The following is a 22,624-nucleotide window of genomic DNA, read 5'->3' as shown; positions in this document are numbered from 1 at the left end:
TGATCCAACTCAAATTAATTATATTTTGATGATCTAAATTTTATTAAAATTTTCTTTTTTATTTAATATGTACATGCAAATTTTTTCTTAAATAAAATAAATTATATAATCTTTGGTCGGAATAAAAAAATACTAACATACCGACTCATTATGTTATCGTTCATAGTTCAAGAAAACTCGTTTGTCAAATTTAGGCTCCTAAACTTCTGAAATAATATTTTTACATAGAGATTTTTATGCACACAGCTACATACAAGTGAATGAAAATGAAACAAATAGGCCTGTGAAGTATTCAGGGGGAGTGATCAACCACGAAGGAAGCTCCACGGTCCTGTTCTTGTTCCTATCCTGCATGTACAGGTTGATCCAATGTTGAGAAAATGTCCAAACTATGTTTGGGACTCTCCGAATTTTGATATGTTACAATGGAGATGTGTAAAGGAATGCAATTGGAGAAATACAGGCCAACAACGTACCTCAAGAATCCAGCGACTGCTCGGAGACTCATAAAGATAGATAATGCAAGCCATATACCGACAAAAGCATTGCTCGAGTATAGCAGGAATAGGCATATGATCGTGAATACAGCGATCAAAACCTGCAACAAGATGATAAAATAGAGAAACTTATTGCCTGTGTGCCTCAAGATTCTATGATCTTGTAATATTTTACAGACGTTTGAGTTTATGTGTTCTTGTATTTGAATTTTTTTCGAGTTTTCTTCACGCATTCACAATCTGTCTAACAACTTTCAGCCTATCCTGAGTAGAAGACAATGAGAACATAAAACAATTGAAGGATGGTTCATATATAGACTTGCCATTGAGTAAGCAGAATATGTGAAATCAGATGCTCCATAGTTCAATCCATCAAAAACAAAAGCCAGCGAATTGATCGGTTGAGTCACTGCCACAAACTAACATGGTAAAATGAATCAGCAAACATATACCAAATGCAGGCAACAAAGATATTAAAACGGACGTCATTTTTCTCATAAATAAGTTACCGGGATGCCCAACTGTAGAAGGCGAAGGACATTTATATCATCTGTAAAGAGTCGCGATGAAAATTGTAGTATAATGGCAACAACAATACACAGAATCAGCCCAAGAGCCAAACTCAACTGCAGAGTAGATATACTATCAGTGCTGTATGTCAATACGTATAAAAGGCATGAGAAACAAAATAGAGAATAAGTAGAAATGCTTGAGTAAATTGGCCTGGAAAGATATGCATAACCTGTAAAACACGAGAAGCAGTAGCCATGACCTTCTCATAGTCATTTCTTGCAAATGCATTGGCCAGGATGGCCTGCACAAAGATTTAAGTTCTTTAGGACATTTTATAAGAATTTTATTGAAGTGACGACGAAATATGTTATTTAGTAATTGCAAATGACCCTTACTTGTCCGGCCACAGCCAAACCATCAGCAAGCAAGGAGGTCGCCAGCCAAACCTGCAAGCAGATTTGGAAAGCAGCCATGGACGTTGATCCAAGTTTTGCAGCCAAAGAAGCTGCCAGCGTCACACAGAAAGTTGCAGCTATCACTCTGAATAATAGCAGAAGTCCTGGCCCGTAGGTGCATGAGAAGTTATTACTACGTGAAAAATAGAAGAAATTCTTGCTGCAGTTTAGTGAAAGACAAAAAGGCTCGTTTTCAATATCGCAGAATCAAATATCAGGCTGAAGATATTAACTGATAAACTTGGATTTCTACAGAGTGAAGGAAAACCTGAGGTTGAAGTATTCATCTATTAACACTTTTCCATAATTTTCAAACTATAATGAAGTTCAGAATATTAAAGGTTTCAAGAACTGTGTTCCGACTGCTCATGTTTGCTACTTAGCTATTCCAATAATTTCCAAGTTTGCCGTTGTTTCTTTACGCGTTAGTGAGATCATGGGAAATCTATCTTTGCTTAGCTCCATATTTCAGAAAGATTTACCATTCCTGAGAAACCGAGACAGTTGAAGGTCTTCGATTGTCGGAGGTAAGAGATTGACTTGTTCCATCAATCTCCACATGAGTATCAATGAAATCAAGTACCTACAAAGCCAAATATTAAAGCATCTCCAAATGACTGAAGAAATCACAATATGTGAAATGTGGGTTCTTCCAGTAACAGAAGGAAAATACAATGTGTCTTATATGATGTTGTGAGCTTACTGAGATAAGACGTGGGCGATAGCAGCACCGCTTACTCCCAAACCGAACAAGAAGATGAAAATTGGATCCAATATGATATTTGCCACATCTCCAACCACTGTATTAAAGATTACATGTCAACAGAACATCGTATAATGCAGAATTTAAGTGAATCATCCTTCTATATGTTTTGCTGCTTCTGGAAAAAGAGTGTAAACTCCTCCAACGAAGTACGGTAACATGCATAAACAAACAACTAATGACGGTACGGAGAAGAAAAAAAAGATGACGAATTACCAAGAAAATTTGGAAAAACTCGAATATACTAAAAATGAAAGGTTTGCTTACTGGTAGCGTATAGAGGAGTTTTCGTGTCCTTAAAACCTCGAAAAACTCCTTGCATTGCCAATGAGAGAAGAACAGCTGGAGCTCCAAGCGACCTCACTGTTAAGTACCTCACTGCTGGTTTCAGCATAGGAGAATCCTACAAATATTTGAATAGTTATTATGGTGTTGCACCTCATGATAGTGGCCAATATGAGCCATGCAATGAGCAATATTTGGCATTTACCAGAGAACACCATTTGCATCGACAAGATATTTGACCATAGTGCCAAAATGTAACCCATCGAAGTAGGATAAAGAGAAACCAAGAGAACACTTACTGATTTCACACCCATGTAACTCAACAGTGGTTTTGCTGTACAAATGAGGATTACAGCTTGGATGAGGCCAAGAGCGCCACCAATAATCAATGCTGATGAAGCTGATGATATATGTCTTTTAGTAGCCATGCCACCTGTCATTTCTATATGATCCATAGCGAAAGACAGAAACTATTAGTTCAAACGCAAAATTAACAAAGTATTGTGTGTTAGAGCCAACATTATGTCTTGGACGAATATTTATGACACAATCACTTGCTTATTAACTTCAATAACATAAGAAAGGGCTCGTGAATACCCATTTTTGGCATCAACTGTTCCTTTTCATTATCTGATGCAGATTGTTTCTCTGCCATTTCAGTCTCCCGATATTCAGCTCTTGAACTTCCTTTAGCATCTTCTTCAGCAACAAAAGAAGTTGTCACACTAACAAGCGGAAATATTGCAACTTTTGATGCTTGATTAATAATAGCAATGGCAACTCCAACAGCAGCAAGCTCCACAGGACCTAGACAGGTAAATAAGCAATACTAAAACTGTTGAGACCACAGAACATTTTCCAACTTTTCAGTTATATCTTCTTAAATAATGTAGAAACATTTTGATAAAAACATGGTAAATTCATCTAATGCCATAAGTAAATCCAGTGTAAAGAATAAATATTTCCACGATAAGATGCATCCTACCCTCCTCGCGTATCATTAACAAATACTCCAGCAGAGTTGCCTGAATATTCTGGTGCAAGACTTTAATGGATTATACAATTATCACTTCTTGACCCTATCCAAAGGTCGGAAAAAAGTCTAGCCCACTGGCCCAAACATAATGGATAACCATTTTAAGCTCAGTTTGGGCATATTGAAGCGCTACTCCATTTATTTCTTCAACTTCTTGCTACTCTTAGCTCCAGCATAGCAATCTTTTGCAATTTTGATCATATTGTCCGTCCCAAACTAGAGGGAAATGTTTGTAATACGAAGACATAATAAAATCTTAAAAGAAGGGGTCCAATGGGCAGAGGAAAGGGTAAATCATTTTTCATCTGTATCCCAGTCAAGAAAAAGGAGAAAGTTCTCTGTTTATCACGATTTTAGTGAAAGAACAAAGTGAAGATTGTACATTTAGAGCAACATTGTAATATGCAAACCGAACTAAAACATTTGGAGAATCATCATTAACAAAACAAGTAGATTTAGATGAACAATAAAAACTAAAAACACATGCAAATATACATTATGAAAGGCATACCTATATGGCCGATAAATGCAGTATCAACAAGAGAAGCAATGGGGTCAGCAGTTAGAGCCAGCGCTGCTGGCAACGCAATCTGACCTATCTCAAGGCCTAATTCATCTTTCTTGAAAATTCCCCTACTCGAGCAAATGCACAAAATTTCAGGGATGAAGATGAGGAATGACAATAAATAAAATCTTTCAGCCGAACTAGTATATATCAGACAACTTCGAATGTTTGTGTACATAAGGTTTCTTCATTTCAATATTTCTAGCCCACTAATTGAACGATAAAAACATGATAAATAGCAAGTATGGCTGGGAAATGAATCGGAAACTAAACTCAAGCATATGAGTATAAAAATAAACATTTCACTAAATCAACGTTAAGATTTTGACTATAATAAGACTATACCTTGGGCTCTTGAATAAACCCCATATAGGACTGTTGCCCATATTCTTCCACAGAGGCAGAACACCACTTCTTATCATTGTTGAAGAAAGTTCCTTCCCCATGCAACAGCTAATTCCCAAAGTTCACTGCTTGATTTCCACCCCTTCAACTAAAATGATTGACCAGGGAAAATACACTAAAACATGAGGAATATCAGAAATCAAGAACAAAGAACAATGGAATGATCACTCTGATAGGATCAAGGAAAGGTAAAGAATATCGGAAAAACAAAGAAGACAAAATGAACCCAGAAAAAAACTTGTAAATAGAACCTTTATCTACCCTGAATGTGAGATCCCCAGAGCCAAGAATCTTAACAATCAAGAAAAATGGTATTTTGTGCTAGAAACTTGTATGTTAGAAGAAAAAAAAAAGTCTGATTGGGTGTACATGTCATCGACCATTTTGACCACTACGGTCACATAAGCCTCCCTCAGTTGTTTATACCCAGAATGATAAGTAAGCAAGTTGCGAACAGCACTTGATAAAACAACATTTAAAGGAAAACAGCCAAGAAGTGTCATAAGTTCCAGTTTCAAAAGATAACATAAGGTTTGATCAAGAAAAGAAAAGAGATAACATAAGGGAATGTGACTTGAATTAATTTTATTTAGAACTCTTGTAGCAGATGGATTTTGATGACTGATTTCAAGAATTGGCTGAAGCATTATAATGGGGTTTGTTTGTGTAATCCGGTATCAAGATTCATGCAACAGCTATATTAAATAATGAAACTGAATTTTGCATTAATGCCAAAGTAGTTCAAACTTCAACGCTTGTGGTTGGCCAATTCTCTCAGATTTGTCAGTTTTGCGATTCTTTCTCATAAATTAATATATTGAATGATTATTTTGTGTTTACGACGTAAGAATGTTTCTCACGATGAATGTTTTTAATAGCACTTATGCGTTAGTATTGTCATATTAATTTGAAAAGATTGCCATTCTAGAGATATGATATTATTTGAACTTAAAGACGTTTTGCTCATACATAAAGATAAAATGATTTGTTCTCATAAAATATTAGTTATCATTTCGAATTCTTATGATACTATGTTTCAATATTACATAGTTTTTGTTCACACATTGTGCATGTTTATATCACTGGAAACGGAAACGTTTACCAATATCTATTCTACCAACCTCTCCCATTTGCCATCAACCCACAAATTATAAACTGTGCTTGGTAGACTCTTTTGTTGTTGAATTGAAGAGAAAACAAAAGAAAAAGGTGGTATTCATGTCCCTTTCTTATGTGATCACTTGATGTCACAAGAAAGAAATCCTAATTACACTCAATTATGCAATCAGATTACTTAAATAACCGCTTATCTAATGGAGTATGGCTTTTGCAAGCGCAGAAGAAAGGGCTCCTCCGCTCCAGTGTGCACTAAAATCTTACACTTCCCATCCCTGGATCCATTTTACGATTTACAGACTGTAGCAGGCAGAAATGTAACAAGTGACCCCAATGACTGGACATTGACATGAAAGATCTGTGTTAATTTTCAGCAGAGAGATGACAAAGATCGGTCTTTCCCTTGATTCTTGTGTGTTTCCCCTTCTTCTCAGTTTAAATTGGCAAGTGGAGATGAGGGATAACGTTTGCAATCTTGTTTATCTGCTTGGCAATGTTACTCTTACCCACAAACTCTCCGAACATTGTCAAGGAGGTTACAGAAAATCGTACTGACGCTTGAGCGCACCAGTTCTGAGCTTCTTGATTTGTTCATGTGATTTAGCAGCAACATTAAGATACACTTTCTGAAGCAAGTTGATCAAAGCATACTTGGTGCTCTGGAAGAACATTTTCCATCTCTTCCTCAGGTCAAGCAGGAGTGCTTCTACAGGGAATAAGAAATTACAAAGCTTAAACCAGTTGAGCATTTGACATTTTACAGCAAATGTCAACCTGATGCCATATCATGTGAGCATTTCCCGCAGACTCTAGAAACCTTCCAGAGGAGCCATTAGGGGTCCAATCATTTTCTTGTGAATAAATCAAGCAAAGATCAAGTATTTGCTTTGCGGATATAAAGTTAGGCATGCCTCCATTCTTACAGCTCAATCACCAGTAATCACCACAAGAGCACTTCCCCTTCTCAAAGCGATGAAATCGATTGTTATCTCTCACGATGATAATCCTTCCAGTGCACTTAGACATAAACTTTATGGCCACATGACAATCACCACACACACGCAAGTTTTTCATAACTCTAATGGGTCGTTCGGGTGGAAATGTAATGAGTGCAAAAGCTATGGCTAACCTCTCACTGTGATACTTAATGGTCTGGCTCTTCTCTTCAGCACCAACTTCTTTCAGTACACAAGTTGTGTCTGCAACATAACCATCTCGCTCCATGTCCTCTCCTAACTCATCCAGCTTTCTATAAATCTCCTCAGAGAATTCATGTGTCCTATCCTCTGCAGCAAATGTGTGTATCCTATTACCTTCCTCCACCCAGCTCAAACCTGTTTCCTTTTTCTGTCCACTATCCCTGAGCATCTTCCTTGCTTTTGCAGCCTCTTGATATCTGCCAGCAGCTGCATAAGCATTGGATAGCAGCACATGTAGGCCTGGGCTTACAGGTCCCAATTCAAAGACCCTATCAGCCACAGAACTTGCCAACTCGGTATTTCCATGAATTCGACAGCCAGTCAATAAAGCTCCCCAGACAGACTCAGTTGGTTGCATTGGCATTTCCTCAATTAATTTCATGGCCTCCTGCAATTTACCCGCGCGGCCAAGCAAGTCCACCATTGAAGCATAATGCTGACTTCCTGGCTCTATCCCATATTCCTTCATCGTACCAAAATAATGTTTTCCTTCCTTCACTAAGCCTGCATGGCTACATGCATAGAGGATACACAAAAATGTGATAAAATTTGGTTTCATCCCTGTATTTTCCATTTTCTTGAATAACTCAAACACACTCTTAGTGTCCGCATGCTGAGCACAAGCAATCAGCATTGCATTCCACATTCCCAAATTTTTATCTGAAACCTCATTAAACACTCTATAAGCACCTTCAATCATTCCACTCTTCGAGTACATAGAGATCAAAGCACTCCCCACAAAGCTGGTTTCATCATAACTCAATTTCAAACACAAACCATGCATTTGCTTACCTAATTCAAACAGAGTAGAATACCCACAAACCCGAATTACACTCGAGAATGTAAAATCATTCACTTCCAAACCTTCCCACAAAGCATTCTTAAAAAGCTTCAACGCCTCTTCGTCCTCACCCATTTGTGCGTAACCGTATATCATCCCACTCCAGGTCACCACATTTTTTTCAGGCATCTCATCAAACACCTTTCTTGCATCCAATAAATTCCCACATTTTGCATACATATCCACGACAGAGCTCCCCACAAACACATTCACTTCAAACCCAATTTTCACCGCTAGACAATGCACCGATTGCCCGAAACAGTAATCATTAATCATCGCACACGCTTTGGTCGCACATGGAAAAATATAATCATCAGGAAACATTCCATCATTCCGCAGCAGTAACTTAAAATATTCAAGCCCACGAAGCGGGAGTTCATTCTGAACGAAACTTGATACGATAGAACTCCACGTGGTGGAAGATATGAACTGGGACTCGTGGAAAATCTGCTCCGAGCAATACGGGAGCTCAAGCTTAGCGTAGAAGTTCATCAGATGGTGGCAAATAAGCGGAACTATTTGCATCCCCGATTTGACAACATGGGCATGGAAAGATTGGCCTTTTAGAAGATTCTTTTCGCGGGTAAAGTCGACTAAGTGATTGCATATGATTCGATAGTTTAACTCAAAGCTTTGTTGATTGAGTGAATTTTGAGGTAATGCTGAAAGAATTGTGGGTTGTCTGCGGAACGGTAATGGCGTCTGCCGGAAGGGTTCTTTCAGTAGACGTTGAAGCATTTATGACGGTTTTGCGAATACTTCTCAGAGGGTGGCTAGGCGAGAATCCATACGGCGGCGGGACGGCGGTCGGGTGGGTTTAAATTGGCGGGTCTTGGGACCCTGTTCCAATTTCTTTTTGAGGAAAATTGTACGTCTAGTCCTATAAAATAAGATATATTGCACTTATTATCCTAAAGTTTATGATTAGTTCTAAGCGATAAATATTGTAGCATGTTTGATTTTATAAAACAAAATTATGTAATTTTCCTTTCTTTTAAATGTTGTAATTCTGCCATTTCATAAACTACAAATACGACGCCGTAATATTCTACGCCGATTTTCGGGAAACGACCAGGAGTTTCCGAGTGACCACCTTCTCGCTCTTGCACACAGAAGATGGCACAAGAAGAAGAGCTCCAACTACTCGGGCACGGTCTGGGCTCGGGTTCGGGTCCAATGGTTTCGGCGACCGTCGGCCGGGTCATGACTACGCTACTCCAAGCGAAGCCCAAGAAACTCCAGGACGCCATTTCTCGGCTCCAATCACCTCCCAAAATGGCACCCCTCACTGGTACAATTGCAGAGACGCTGTGTATATCAGATATGTCAGCTCTGTTTTAGTTCTTCCCAACAATTTGATTTTTATTTAGTTTCTCTTTGTTTCGTGTATGTCAAGTTTCTCTGGAACAGTCTCTGTGGTTTCTGCACAAGTACATAGGCGAAGCTGCGGAAAGAGGCGATCACTTGGATCAAGTTCTCGTTCCCATTATTCAACATGTATGCTGTTTTTCTCTTTTTGGTTGTCCTCCATTCTTATTTTTCTATTTTAAGTTTGTACGTGCATAGGCAGTTTATGTAAAGGATTTGCTGAATAAATAGACGACAGTTACACAGGGTTTTCAAGAACATAGGTCAAAGTAGAGGTGGGATGCAAGTTGATTCTGCGATCTTTTTTGCTTGATTTCTAGTTCATTCTTTTTGTATGTATAGGATAAGGGAAGGTGTTTATGTACAGCTTTAGCTGAAAGATGGGCTTTATGTACAGGATTTGCTAAGATATGAGCAATTAGGGCATAGGATTTGCTATATAGGCAGTTTTGCTTGTGGTTAAGTAGTATTTTGGAAAAAAGGCAGGCTTACCCTCAGGGTTTGGTGAAAATAGGCAGTTCATAAAGTGTTATTCAAAATCAATACAAAAAAGTGGTTGATAATCTGAAAAAACGTAGGCTATTTATATATGATTTGTTTACATATTGCTTGCTTATTCAAAAATTAGTGCTATTCTTATGGAGAAGGAATTAATTGCATTTTTATAATTCCTTGAAACTTTTGTTGATCATGGTCTTTGTTGTCAGTCATTGAAAATGAGAGTACAGAAACAAGGAAACCAGGCGATGATAATTCTGAACTGGCTGTTTCAAGATGAGATTTTGTTCCAATACATTGTGAGAAATTTGGCGGGCATTATATCCAGAAGGGATGATCACTATGTGGCTCTTGGATGGTGTATTCTGGGACGCAGTCTTATTGAATATGAGAATGTTATGAACAATGTACCAACCTATGGTATTTACTTGAATATTTCCTCTTCTTGTTTGGTTGTAAAATGACCTTTTCCTCTTCTGATTTGCTTCCTTCATATGATGTTATTGTTGTTACAGTTTCTTGTTTTCTCCTTGTCATAAACTAATAAGGTTGAAAATTAGATTAAGGATTTATGTAGCAGACATGTTGGATATTTGTTGTGAACATTAATTTTTGTTGCTCGGTTGTTTTAACAGTATGAGGTTGATTGAACTATTCCTCATATATTGGATGGTGCTCCCAGCTGCTATAGAACATTTTTAGAAAAAGTTGAACATGTTAAATTTTTCATTCAATATTCTGTTAGTTTTGTTTGTGTCCTTTTCTTGTTCTGCACTTTGGAGGTTAATTCTTGATGGAGATTCTTAATACTGGTGACGACCTGCCTTTGCTTTTCTGATAACATAAAGATTAGTCAGAAGTTGTTAACAACTCAACTTTTTGGTACTTATGCAGCTGTAAGGGAGAAGTATGATGCGATACTGAAGATATTTTGTTCTTGTGTCACCCATCTCTTATCTATAATGTGCAACAGAAGGTACATTAGCCTTGTACTTATTTTATGATAACGAATTTTACTTGTCAGCAAACCTTTGTTTCGTGGAAGAAAGTGCAAAAACTTGGCTTCTGAATTCAACATTATGCTGAAGAAAATCTGCCCAGGCTCTATCTCATATCTTGTCTTTAGATTCTTTAGTATTCTGTTCTTCCACTGTGCCCAGATTAATAAGACTGTTGCCCTGTAGGTAGACGGCATCTGAATTTCATAAGCTATAACCTTGCATTTGTTCATATTGATTCTGGTGGCTGCATTTATAGTTGCCTGCACTGGTTTAAAGAGTTTTATTTATGTCTCCTTCCTTCAGATGACACTTGTGAGACTAGCTGATTTGCTTAACTTTTCCTGATAGTTAACTAGTCTGTAATTAGGAGATTGTGCTAATCAACTATTTCAGGGCTTGATATTATGAATGATTCAGTGGTGGCCTGAAATACTTGCATAGATATATTTGGGCATTTGACTGGATGTTTGATCATTTGAAAATGTAGCAATATGCAGGAGGGATTTGAGTTGCCAACTCGCCTTGCAGTAGCTGCTGCTGATTTCATTTTATCTCTTACAGTATCATTGACCAGAAAGGATCTAGCTTCCGATAATATGACTAAAAAGCAAAAATCATCTTCTGTTGTTGCCAAAAGTCAGCCTATCAGTTTACTGCCAGGTGGTACTAATGATAGAGGCAATGATACATCAAGGAAAACATCAGAATTGCCGTCCAGCTTGGAATTGAAGTTGCTTCTCTGGGATAATCTGAATCAGCTTATACCTCTTGTGGAGAAACTCACAGCTGTATAATCTTAAACTTTAACTTTATTTCAGCTTGTTGGTGCAGATTTTGTTTGGATTTGCTGTTCTATTCACCATAAGGCTTTCATTATATTATGTTGCTGCACATCTGGATTATATTCTATTTCGTTTTGTTTTCCTTTATTCACGTTGGTTTCTATTAACCAAATTGTATCTTTTGGTAATCTTTTGATATTTTTGCAACTGAATCTTGAAAATATAGTTTGCAGAAAAATGGTTTTGCTATGCTTGAACTGCAATTTATTATGTTCTTCTTGGATGTTGCTTCTGATGGATGTTCGTCTCTTGCATAACAAACATGGCTGGCAAATGTTTGCGGTACATGAATTCTCTGAGCAAAATTGCAGTCTTGTTTGCTGCATGGAGTTAATTATTAGTTAAAACTGAGTTTGGTTTACTGTGCTCTTTGGTTTCATTTATGTGAAATAGAATAGAACTAATTATCCAAAAAAAAAAAAAGAGGAAATAGTATAGAACCCTTTCTCCTCCTTTCATCCACTACCCTAAACTTTGAGAACTCTTATGATGTCAGTTACTCTCCTAGATTCCTTTAATTGTACGGAAGCATGAATTGGTACAGTAGTTAAAAGACCGTCCCGTCTAAAGGAGAGAGAGTTAGTTATTTCTGTTCTATGGTTGCGTAAGAGGATTTTTAAGTTTTAAAGGGCAAAGTTGCTTGTTTCGTATATCAAGCAGAGAGTTGCCTTTGAGTTTCTTTTCCCTCCTGAAATCTCAAGTATGAGAAGAAAATAGCAAAGCCTCGTAAGAAGTTCCCTCCATTTACGTTCTTGATCATTTTTATCGCTAACATTGATGGGATTATTCTGTTGGTTCCCTCTCTTCACTCAGCTTGGGTATCTTATCAATGGTTGGACTAGGCTTCTCACTCAAGACCCTTTGTAGTGATAAAATTCTTGATTCAGTTTCTTGAAAGTTTATGATGTTGTTTATGGAGAGCTAGCTAAACTCTTTGATGTGGTTTTGATTCATCAAAAGGAGAATTTATACCCTAAAGTCATTGAACTAAATATTATTTCTTTTTTAAATTGCAAGTCAAAATTTATTTTCATATTAAGTGATGCTTGATCGGATAATTCTAGACAAGTATTGGTTATATAATTCCCGTCTTACAGAATCTAGAAAAATATCATACCTTATAAAATGTTTTTTACTTTTCTGAACTTATTTTGACTTTTTCCTTCAAACTGTTAAGAAGTTGGTTTATTTGCTTGACTTTTATTTTCATTTTTCAATTTCTATAAACATGCAGTGGAGCAGGAAAAGCCGTTCTTTGCATGCTAAAGGACTGGAGAGGGTATTTAAGTGGCTCCAGGAAGTCAAACAGCTTTATGGATGCTTTCAAGATGAGGCAGGTCTTACTGATACTGAATGCTTGTCAAATGTTGCCCCTTTTTGTGTGTTCTGCTCAACTTTCAAGTTCTTATGTTCTTATCTTGGTTACTGAAAGACAGAAATCCAATTGCTGAAGAATGGTTCTTTGCTTCTTTCTTCTTGTTGGAAACATTACGGCATGCTCATGCACTTAGAAGACCACAAATTCTCTCAGCAATATAAAGAACTGCTGGACCAATATTTGTCTGGTATTCAGGTATCACTATTGCTTAGAACTGTGCTTACATTGTTAATGTCGAGAGTGCGGTGTCCGAAATTTGTGCTAATCCTAACACTCCCTCAGTTGTAGTACATGCTTGGTCAGACGATTAGCACCAAGTTGTTGCATAGGTTTTTTGGAGTTGATCTGCCTCATATTTTGTGCTGAAGACTGAAACATTCATCTTTTTTACAGAACAGCATGTTCTGGGAGATGGAAATTTGCATGTGGTTTCTTTTCATAAAAAGCGGGAAAGTGTTTATACAAGAAAATAATCCATATGAAGATTCCGAACTTATATTGGCGAGTTGGACGTTTGACCTCTTGATCTCGCTATTACCTTTAGATTTAAAGTTGAGTTCATAAGACATATATGTGAACTTGTGTGCATTTGAATGTGTTGCAATGCAGCCTGTTGCTTTTTATTCTTCCTGTCTTTTCAGACTCTTATAAGAAAATTTGCAGTTTTATGCAGACAACCAATCTGAAGAACCTAACATGAGCAAAGACAGCCAATCAGATACCATAAACTTTTTCCTGAACTGCCTTTTGCTTTTATTGGGTCGACTAGATAATCAGCAATTTGGAAATGCCATAATAGAATTTGGATCGCAAATTTCTCAAGTTCTCATGGCTCAGGTATTATTATGAACATCTAAAGTCTCAGCTATTTATGTGTTTTACTTGTGGGTTTTTTTTTTGTTATCTTTCTTGAATTCTAATCCTTCTTTTTTTTGGTTTTAATAATTTCTGGATGTAATGGTACTTCACATCAGCAGTTACTTATGAAGTAATATGCAAGTTAGTGGATATCTAACATATTCTCTGCGTACTCACAGAAAGAACTTTTTATCTGGGTTTTGTTGTCTAAGTATATTTGAGCTTGATTGCCTGTTCGTTTTTCTAGTTTTTGTTGATAGCTTGGGCTTGAAACATAAAAATGGAAATGAGCATCTGCTTTTCTGTTTTAAGTAGGTGATTTCATCCATTGTGGGTGTACTGCATTTTGAGTTCGGATGAGTCAGGTTCAATTTGAATCGTCTACTTTATTAAGTGCTAATGATGTTTCTACAGCTACGATGTGCTGATGAAGAAGTGATTGATGGAGCTATTAACATATTTAAAGCTGTCATCTTGAGAACGAATCACGCATCATCCAAACGAAGTGTTGCTGACCCTAGACAAATGGATGCTTTACTGGCAACACTGCTAGATCTTTTGGATGAGCGAGATGCAGCAGCAAAAGCTATTGTTAAGCTTGTAGCAGAATATTGCTCGATGTATGATCAACTAATGACATGTTAGGTTGTTTTGTGGCTTAAGCTCATTTTTGTATTCATCAGTAAAATGTTTGTTTATGTGACAGATGCTCAGATAGTAAGTGTCTTTATGAAGTTCTAAACCGCATTGACTCTAAAAGTGTAGCACAGAGGAGGAATGCTGTTGATATTGTAGCTGATCTTATCCGTATATCTTCTGGGTCGGTTAACGCACTTTCACAAGCGGCATGGTATATGACTACGTTTGTGGCATTACATCTTATGATTATTCCCCACTTTTTGTGATTTTGCATTTTTCTGAATCTCAGGCAAGATGTTGCAAACCACTTGTTAAAATTTCTTGGAGATGAAGATCAAGACATTCACAATCAGGCAGCAAATTCAATTCCCATGATTGGTTAGTTTGCAATTTGGCTAAGTGATTCATTGCTTGTCAGGATATACTTTATGCAAGATCTGGCAGAAATGTTTGACAATTGACTTCAGAAACATTGCACTATAGTTCGATAATCATTTCTTCCGTTGGATAAACAGCACATGTCAAAGTCTTCTTGGTCACAAACGCAATCAGGTTTCTAGAAATGAAAAAAGCTTTTATGTCTATCAATGTGCCCTGGTCTGTGTGGTTGTGTGATGTGATGTCCCAGTAAGTTACTATAATGTGTTTAGTTCCAATCCTCTTTTTCGATGAACTGGCCAAATAATGGGATCACATATCATCTCTCTCTCTCCCACCATTAATTGTGCAAGCACACAGCTACATGCTCCATTCAAGCAGAAGAATGGTTTCCTTTTCACTCTTACAATGGACATCATTTGCATGTGAAAAGTCTTCTTTGCACCTAGTGTGTTTAGAAATTGATCCTAATTGAACACTTGGATTTACTATTGCAGACCCAGCATTTGTTTTGCCTGAGCTTGTTGGCCTAATTTATTCAGCAAATGAAAGAGCACAGATGTCAGCGAGCCATGCACTCATAGCCTTGCTGGTCAATCATAAACAAAAACCTGAAATTTTATGCATGCTTCTGGACTGTCTCAGGTACTCAGACAAATGGATTTTTTATTTTCCATATCTTATACTTGTGAGATCAAGGATTTTGTGCAAAATGTGGCTCAACTCCTTTCTAGACTTTGAAAGACATGAAAGAATGAAAATAATGTCTTTTCTTTCAACTACAACTCCTTGTCTCTGCTTTAATATTGTGGCTCGTATTTGTAACTTAATAACGTCTGTATTGTGTTTCTGCAGCAAACTCTCTCAAAATCTAGATTCAGGTGCTGCCGCTCATGGCAAAGAAGGTATGCCTGAGAAATCTGAAGCTCATAATCTAATCATTATGCAAATGTCACTGGGTTCTGTCTTCATTCTTTCTTCAAAATGGACATAGAGTTTTTTCCGCTGAAAGTTGCTTCCTCTGTGGACTCTTCACCAAAAATAGAAAGAGCAAAGAAATGAAGAACTGCCTTTTCCAAATATCAAATATTACCTGTTTAACATGGTTCACTTTTAACCTTTCTATTGCAGGATCAACATTGGACGCTGATAGGCTCCTGAAGTTGCTTCCAGAGTGGGCAAAACATGTAAGCTAAAGTGTATTACATTACACCCTAACTGTGTCCATATTAAAATAAATATCTATTCTTGTGGCCCACTCCAATGTGTCATGTGCATCAACACTGCGACTTTATAGACTAAACTATTCTGCAATCTGATACCTCGGTGCTGTAGCCCACTGACTTGCTTGGATTGTATTTGATTTTTTAATGTCCATACTTCATCAGCTCTTTCTACAGTAAATAACATCCATCTTTCTTGTCTTCTTTGCTAGATTGCCCTATGTAATCGGCATCTTTTCTTAATCAATCAGCGGAAAAACTGTTCTTTTGTTTCTTCTTTTGGTTACACTAACAAGATTTGCAATATGAGAACAAAGGAGTGAGTAAATTCTGAGACTGATTTCTTCCAGACAGCGGCCTACCTCTGCTTGGCTGTAAACAGAGAAAAGACATTCTACAGAATGCTTCCAATTCTCTCTGTCATTAATTTATTCATCATATTTATGAAACAGATTTGAATGGTCAATCATATTTTGCTATCTTCTATGTGTATGGAAAAACATGTAAGAAGTTTCAGTGTGAGAAATCTTGATTAGCCGAAGATCACTTTCTAAATTTTGGCTACATTACATTCAGTACAAAGTGATAATGAATCCCGAATTGCTTTATATGATTTGGCTATATTTGGTAAACAATGATGCTGTTTCAGTTGGTTGTGTTTCTGTTTGATTTGACTACAGTGGTTGCATGGAACTTTCAGGTTGAAGATTGGCGCGTTATGGTTGGTCCCTTCATAGACAAGATGTTAGCTGAACCATCAAATGCTGTTATTGTCAGGTTCCTTAGTCATATAAGTGACTACTTGGCTGAAGCTGTGGATTTAGTCTTCCATCGACTTATATTGTATATGAGAGAACAAAAAGAGTGAGTAACCTTGGCCTCTGATATAACCATATTCTTTGATTTGGTCTCAATTTTACCTGTGTCAATTACTGTCACATCCAATGTGTCAGTTACCTATTCTCCCAGTTGGAAATAGCTTATGAATCTGACTTTTCCGCACTGCATAGAAGTTACTTTAATGCTGTTTTTCGTGTATATTTCAGCCTGGTTAAGTCTCTTCCTTGAACCTATTTGAATAAAGGGTGAGACAGGAGGTATTTTGGCTGAGTTGAGAAGTTAGATAAATTAATATAACCTTTTCATTTTTCACCCTGAAGTTAATAGCAAAAAGTTTAATTGATTTTTAAGTACTTATTGTGCTCCAAGTAAGACATGTCCAAACTACTGTTTTAGGAAGGAAAATTATTTACTTGGCATCGCAAAGGGGAAAATGAGCACTCAGTCAGAAGTCTGAAGTATAATACATAGGTATTTTGTTTATTGACTGATAAGAAAAGTGTGCACCTCAGTCTGATTCCTTCCAATTGCTGCGTGTGTTGGCTTTTATAATATTTAGCCTTAACAAATGTATGTTTCTGATCAGTTTGGTAGTACCAGGAAATTAAATTTTCTTGGAATGATATTATATCTTATATATATTTCTGAATCTGTCTTTTCTTTTCCCCTACATTTTATTTGTTTTGATCCTGAGCAGGACCAATGAGTATTTTTATAAATCGAGGGAAAGAAAAGAATCAGAGAGTGAGGCTATGGAATATGAGAATTGTCTCTTTACTCGCCTTTGCCCATTGCTTGTGATCAGACTACTTCCTTTGAGAGTTTTTGATGACCTTGATTCTCCTCTAGTATATGGTGAATTTCCGAGAAATTCTGCTGTGCATGGTATGCTTCTTGTATTTGTTTTGGTACCCTGAATTTTATTCTTACTGATTTTGATCAATATGAGTATCATGTTCTGATATTTTTATTGCTTCAGCAGATGGACATTTCAGCATTGAGGGCACTGGTTGCGTAGCTGCCTTGATGATTAACAGGTTTGCTAGGAAAAATGGGACACTTTCAGGTCTCTGTGTTTCGGAGAATTCATATTTTTATTTTAATATCTTATTAGGGCGTTGAATAAGTCTGAATTTGAAGATGTCCGGAAGCTTGCTTCAGAGCTCTGTGGGAGAATTCATCCCAAGGTAGTGACAAGTTAGATAAACAGCCTGATCATGAGCTTTTTCAATTTCATGATAGGTTTACTGATCAAGTTCCCCGACTCTTTAGATCTTCCTTCACATACTAACATGTTGATGCAAAGTGATATACTTCAGTAAGAAAATAATTGATTCAGTATTGAAAAGATAAGTTCATATGATCAACTCTTGTGGCGTAAACGTTTTATCTAACTTAAACTAGTGTCTGTTTAGCATGCACATAACAAGACTAGTAATTTTATGATCATTAGGACCACACCTCTGTGGGATATAATGATATCCAAAAGGATTTTCCTTAGCATGCTTGTAAGCATAAGATCCACTTTGTGCTGCTTGGAGGGCGGAATTTTTTTATTGATTTCTTGGTCATTATCTCAGATATTGTTTGATTAGTTGACACGGCATGCTAATTCTTTTTGTCCATTGTGAGAGTTGCTTTTTATGAAAGGATAATTTCTTAAAACGCCTACAAACGAAATAGATCTTACTGCCTTAGACAACTTAGAAGGAGGATTGTGTTAATTAATGGATCCAAACTTTGTATGTTGATTGGAAAAAGGTGTACTATACAAGGAGAGGCAGATTGAACTCTTTTCCATTATTCTTGTCTGGTTTCTGCATCTTCTAATTGAGTTGTATTAGCCAGCGTGATCTTCGTGATTATGCAGGTTCTCGTGCCTGTTTTGTCCTCTCAGTTGGAATCTGCTGCTAATGCTAAGGATACATTGAAGATTAGAGTTTGCCTGTTTTCCCTGTGTACTTCTCTTATGGTAAGATCATCAGGGCATCCACCTTGATATGTTACTGCAAGTATTCAACTTGACAGAAATGTGCTTGGTATCTACTAATCCGAATTTCTCACTCCCTTTTCGAGGTTAGATTAGAGGCAATAATGCTTATAGGCATCCTGATTTGTTCAGAATAAGGAAAACGATACAGAAAGTTCTGTCATGGACATCATCTGACAGAGATGAAAGTAAGTAATCATTTGCCTATGCTGCTGAGTTCATTCCTCATTCTGATTATGGCTGCACTATTTGTTTTCAGTTTCCAAAGCACAACATGGATGCATAGACTGTCTGGCTTTGATTTTGTGCACAGAACTACAAGCTCCGGAATCCTTGAAAGGTCTGAGAATGGGAAATGGACATTAGGACCTAGAATTTACATTGTCCAAGTTTTTCGTAGTTCCATCTGAAAATTAAAGGTCCTGTTGTAAAAAATTACAGGTGGAGCTATTTCAGAAGATTCTGTACTTGCGCATGTGATCAATCAGTTGACAGATGACGAGAAGGATGTTTCTGTTGAATCTGATGAAGATGATTGTACGGCTGAGACAACCGCACACCTCTCATTTCGAATCTGCATGGCTAACGTCCTTATAAGTGCCTGTCAGAAGATACCAGACACCGGAAAGAAATCATTTGTCCGGAAAATTCTTCCACGTGTTATCTGTTCTGTTGGGGTATGTTATTTTGTTATACTTGTAGTCCGGTTGTGTCGTACGATTAAAAGAAAAAGATTATTTGCTGCTCCTTTTCCTGCATTTTACGCTATCATCCATCTTCAGGTGACGGTGTATCCACAGATTAGGGCTGCTTGCATCCACGTTCTCTTTGCAGTAGCATACCATTTGAAGTCGTCAATATTTCCATATTCAAATGACCTTCTAACCGTTGCTCTAAAATCACTTAGAGAAGGATCCCACAAGGTACTTTTAATTGGGAATAATTTTCATTGTACTTGTTGAAGTATTCCTCGCAAGTTGCTGACAGTTTAAGATGGACCACAGACTTGTTGCTCACTTTGTAGCTTGATCGTTGTTGACAGGAGAAAATGGGGGGTGCCAAATTGCTCGCATGCCTAATGGCAAGTGAAGAAGAGGTGGTAGAAAGCATATCGGGCGGACTAATAGAAGCAAGATCATTGCTCCACCACCTATCCTCAACAGATCCTTCGCCAGATGTTAGGCAAATGTGCCAGCAACTCCTCCTATGTCTGACTTCTTATTAGTTCTCTTCTTGTCAAGTAGTAATTACAAACAGCTTATATGTCAAACATGATATGATAACCTAACTGTATTTTTGTATATACATATATGAAATTTGCAAGAATGAGGCAGCAGCAGCAGATTGGTCCTAAAATGTCTGCTCATCCATTTGAATGGGGCAAACTTTGAAGTTAAGATTGTTGCTCGCCCATAATTTGTTTGTTATGATTGTGTTGTAATAGTGGTTGGATGATGCTGACAAGCAAATATTCAAAAATAAAATGTGAAAAGGGCAATTTTGTTGTTTTCTTGATTTTTGTCCCCGTGGCCGTGTTAAAATTAGAGTAGAAGTTAAAAGAAGAGGGGGTGTGGTTTTGATGGCAAAATTTTAAGGAGCAATACTACCTTGTTGTTTTGCAAACACTTTCTCCACATGTTTGTTGGGGTTTTGCATGTGAATGAAACCAACTTCCATTTCCCTGTTCTTTCTTCTTTTAATTGTCACCATCCCCCCCACCCTCTTTCTCTACCACTAATGTCTATATCCCCCACCCCACCCTTATCCCCTCTCCAATTTAATGTTTGTTTTTTTTTTTTTTTATAAGATTTAAATTCAGAATTTATTGTCTTTGTTAGTCCAATTAAGTAGACATACATGAATCATCTACCTTTCAGATTATTTATAAATTATAATATATATTGCATTTTTTTATTATATTTTTCTTATATATATACCCCCATTCTAAAGAATAAAAGTCAACTATACCCTCCGTAGCGCCCACTATATAAAGCCGACTCTCCATGTTCCGCATCCTCAATTCCTGTCCTGTTTGCTTTAACTACGGCAGCAACAGCCTCCTTAAACCCCATCGCCATCCCGATGCTGCCGCTGCTGGTAACCCTGGCTTTCTCGGCCGCCCCTCTCATGCTCTACATTCCCCCCGTCCGCACTCTCAATCACTTCCTCCAGGCTACCCGCTTTCTCCTTCGCGGTGCCGTTTCCTACGCCTGCATCTTCTTCCCCGACCTCCGCCTCGACATTTCCCGTTTCCTCTCCCTCCGCCTCACCCCTGCCACAAGGTAGACATTTTCAATCCCCTTCCTACGCACCGCTTTGCTTCCGTTTCCATTATAGATTCTCTATCTGTTTTTTTTTGTATCTCTTTTCTTTTAATTTTCCGGTTTTGGTATATGGAGGGCGGGGAAACACAAGTTTCGTTCGTGGATGTGGTTTTGATGCTTGTACTCTGACCATAGACTGATTGTACATGGAGGAATATTACAGAAATTTTATTAGTGTACTATTGTTATTATTTTTGGTTTGTTTCTTTTGTTTCCGGCTGGAAATTACTTACTCAGAATTGGTTTGAGTTGATAGCTGAACTGAGACGCGTCGTTTTCCTCGTTTTGTCGTCTCCGTTGTATTTTGACGGCTTTTCAACAAACTCGCTCGCTGGCATATCACATATGCAGTTCATATATGAGCTGTCCTACTCCACTTATCACGTGACTCTTACCAATCATTTCTTTATTCACTCTCCTTCCATCGTTTAAGCTTTTTTCTTAAATTATTATTTATATTTAATGAGATTCAAACTTATAGTATAATAATAATTCATATCTATTTTCTGAAAATTGAAGACTAAGTGCAAACTGGAAACAAGATGCCCATACTTTATGCATCCATATTCAGATATGCCGTTAAGGGTAATAGCTATCATCGTCAACAAGTTTGTAAGAATTTTAGCAATATAAGCATCACAACTTTGACGTTAAAATTCCTATATGCTTAGCATGTAGCCACTTTTTTGTGAAAAGTTCTATTAAAAAGTGGCTTGAGATGGTTACATGCAAAATTGTTTAATTTGGATGGTAAATTGTAATAATAATAATTAAAAAAAAAAAAGTTCAAGAGATGATTATGTAAAAAATCATGTAGTTTGAATAGTAAAGTGTAGCAAAGAAAAAAAAAATAGAGACGGTTTTGTGAAATAGTCGTGTACTTTGAATAGCAAAGTGAAGCAAAAAAAAAAAAAATTAAGTGATAAATTACAAAAACTGTTATAGTTCAAATGATAAAATATAATTTGTTCGAAAAAGATAAAAAAAAAAAAAACAAAATTGGACGAATTAATTTTCTTCTTTGTGATTAAAGATAATTTCCTTTTGTAGTTTGCGAGTCTAATTTCTAATTGAAGCGATAATTATATCACTAGTTGTATACAAATTCAATACTTTCCATAATAATTAAAATATTAGTATGAAGTAGTTGTCGATAAATTTAGGACCTCAATCTTTGAATGCTAAGCTAAAAAAAGAACACGTACAATGATATTAGTGGTGTTTATGGTGCGGTTTCAATTTTTTTAAATTGAAGTGTCATTGGTGGTTGTATAAAATAATTTTTTAAATTATCACTTTTAAAATCAAAATCAAAGGTGCAGTTGCGGGCAGTTTGGCGATTTTAATACTTATAACAAAAATAAGATATTGAAACTAACAAAAATCAATAAATAAAACAAGTGTTTGTATGTAGCATAAAATAAAAACCAACATTATGCACTATATACTACCAACACTCTCCACAACTTTAAGTAGATAAAATAGAAGATCATATATATTAATCCAACAAAGGCTAATAGTCGATTTTAAAGAAAAACTAAGATAAAAGAAAAAAATATAGAAAAAAGAAAGTGGTAAGAGAGAAAAAAGGGGAGAAAATTGAATGAAAA

The 22,624-nt window shown here is 36.8% G+C and overlaps 3 protein-coding genes across 7 annotated transcripts; 1 reads left to right on the top strand and 2 right to left on the bottom strand.

The window, feature by feature from the left end:
* On the bottom strand, positions 123-5,071 carry LOC105159736 (protein DETOXIFICATION 42). Of its 2 annotated transcripts, none has more exons than XM_011076915.2 (14): positions 4,771-5,071; positions 4,460-4,634; positions 4,061-4,182; positions 3,111-3,320; positions 2,813-2,955; positions 2,496-2,631; positions 2,169-2,265; positions 1,948-2,048; positions 1,406-1,569; positions 1,240-1,311; positions 1,007-1,123; positions 821-916; positions 477-598; positions 123-348 (listed from the first exon to the last, which is right to left on the bottom strand). In XM_011076915.2, exons 2-14 carry the CDS (start codon positions 4,558-4,560, stop codon positions 306-308), a joined length of 1,524 nt encoding a protein of 507 aa, XP_011075217.1. In that variant the 5' UTR covers positions 4,561-4,634; positions 4,771-5,071; the 3' UTR covers positions 123-305. The 2 variants fall into 2 exon arrangements, with proteins under 2 accessions (XP_011075217.1, XP_011075218.1); XM_011076916.2 differs by having other exon boundaries at positions 4,460-4,607.
* Positions 5,565-8,560, bottom strand: LOC105159737 (putative pentatricopeptide repeat-containing protein At5g52630). Its single transcript, XM_011076917.2, has one exon. The coding sequence runs from the start codon at positions 8,411-8,413 to the stop codon at positions 6,566-6,568; it is 1,848 nt and encodes a 615-aa protein (XP_011075219.1). The 5' UTR covers positions 8,414-8,560; the 3' UTR covers positions 5,565-6,565.
* LOC105159735 lies at positions 8,667-20,205 on the top strand. 4 transcript variants are annotated; one of them, XM_011076913.2, is made up of 24 exons: positions 8,667-8,966; positions 9,072-9,172; positions 9,751-9,961; positions 10,436-10,517; positions 11,030-11,330; positions 12,619-12,717; positions 12,817-12,957; positions 13,426-13,599; positions 14,035-14,240; positions 14,327-14,470; positions 14,549-14,637; positions 15,135-15,282; positions 15,493-15,542; positions 15,769-15,824; positions 16,561-16,724; positions 17,398-17,585; positions 17,680-17,737; positions 17,815-17,887; positions 18,571-18,672; positions 18,782-18,878; positions 18,950-19,030; positions 19,132-19,367; positions 19,473-19,613; positions 19,733-20,205. In XM_011076913.2, exons 1-24 carry the CDS (start codon positions 8,792-8,794, stop codon positions 19,913-19,915), a joined length of 3,300 nt encoding a protein of 1,099 aa, XP_011075215.1. In that variant the 5' UTR covers positions 8,667-8,791; the 3' UTR covers positions 19,916-20,205. The 4 variants fall into 4 exon arrangements, with proteins under 4 accessions (XP_011075215.1, XP_011075214.1, XP_011075216.1 ...); XM_011076912.2 differs by having other exon boundaries at positions 8,668-8,966; positions 12,619-12,721; positions 12,821-12,957; XM_011076914.2 differs by having other exon boundaries at positions 8,669-8,966; positions 12,619-12,721; positions 12,821-12,957; positions 17,683-17,737.

The sequence above is a fragment of the Sesamum indicum genome, linkage group LG4 (genome assembly GCF_000512975.1).
Source record: "Sesamum indicum cultivar Zhongzhi No. 13 linkage group LG4, S_indicum_v1.0, whole genome shotgun sequence".
In the NCBI taxonomy this organism is placed as follows: Eukaryota; Viridiplantae; Streptophyta; class Magnoliopsida; order Lamiales; family Pedaliaceae; genus Sesamum; species Sesamum indicum.
This window is presented reverse-complemented; position numbering and strand designations above follow the sequence as displayed.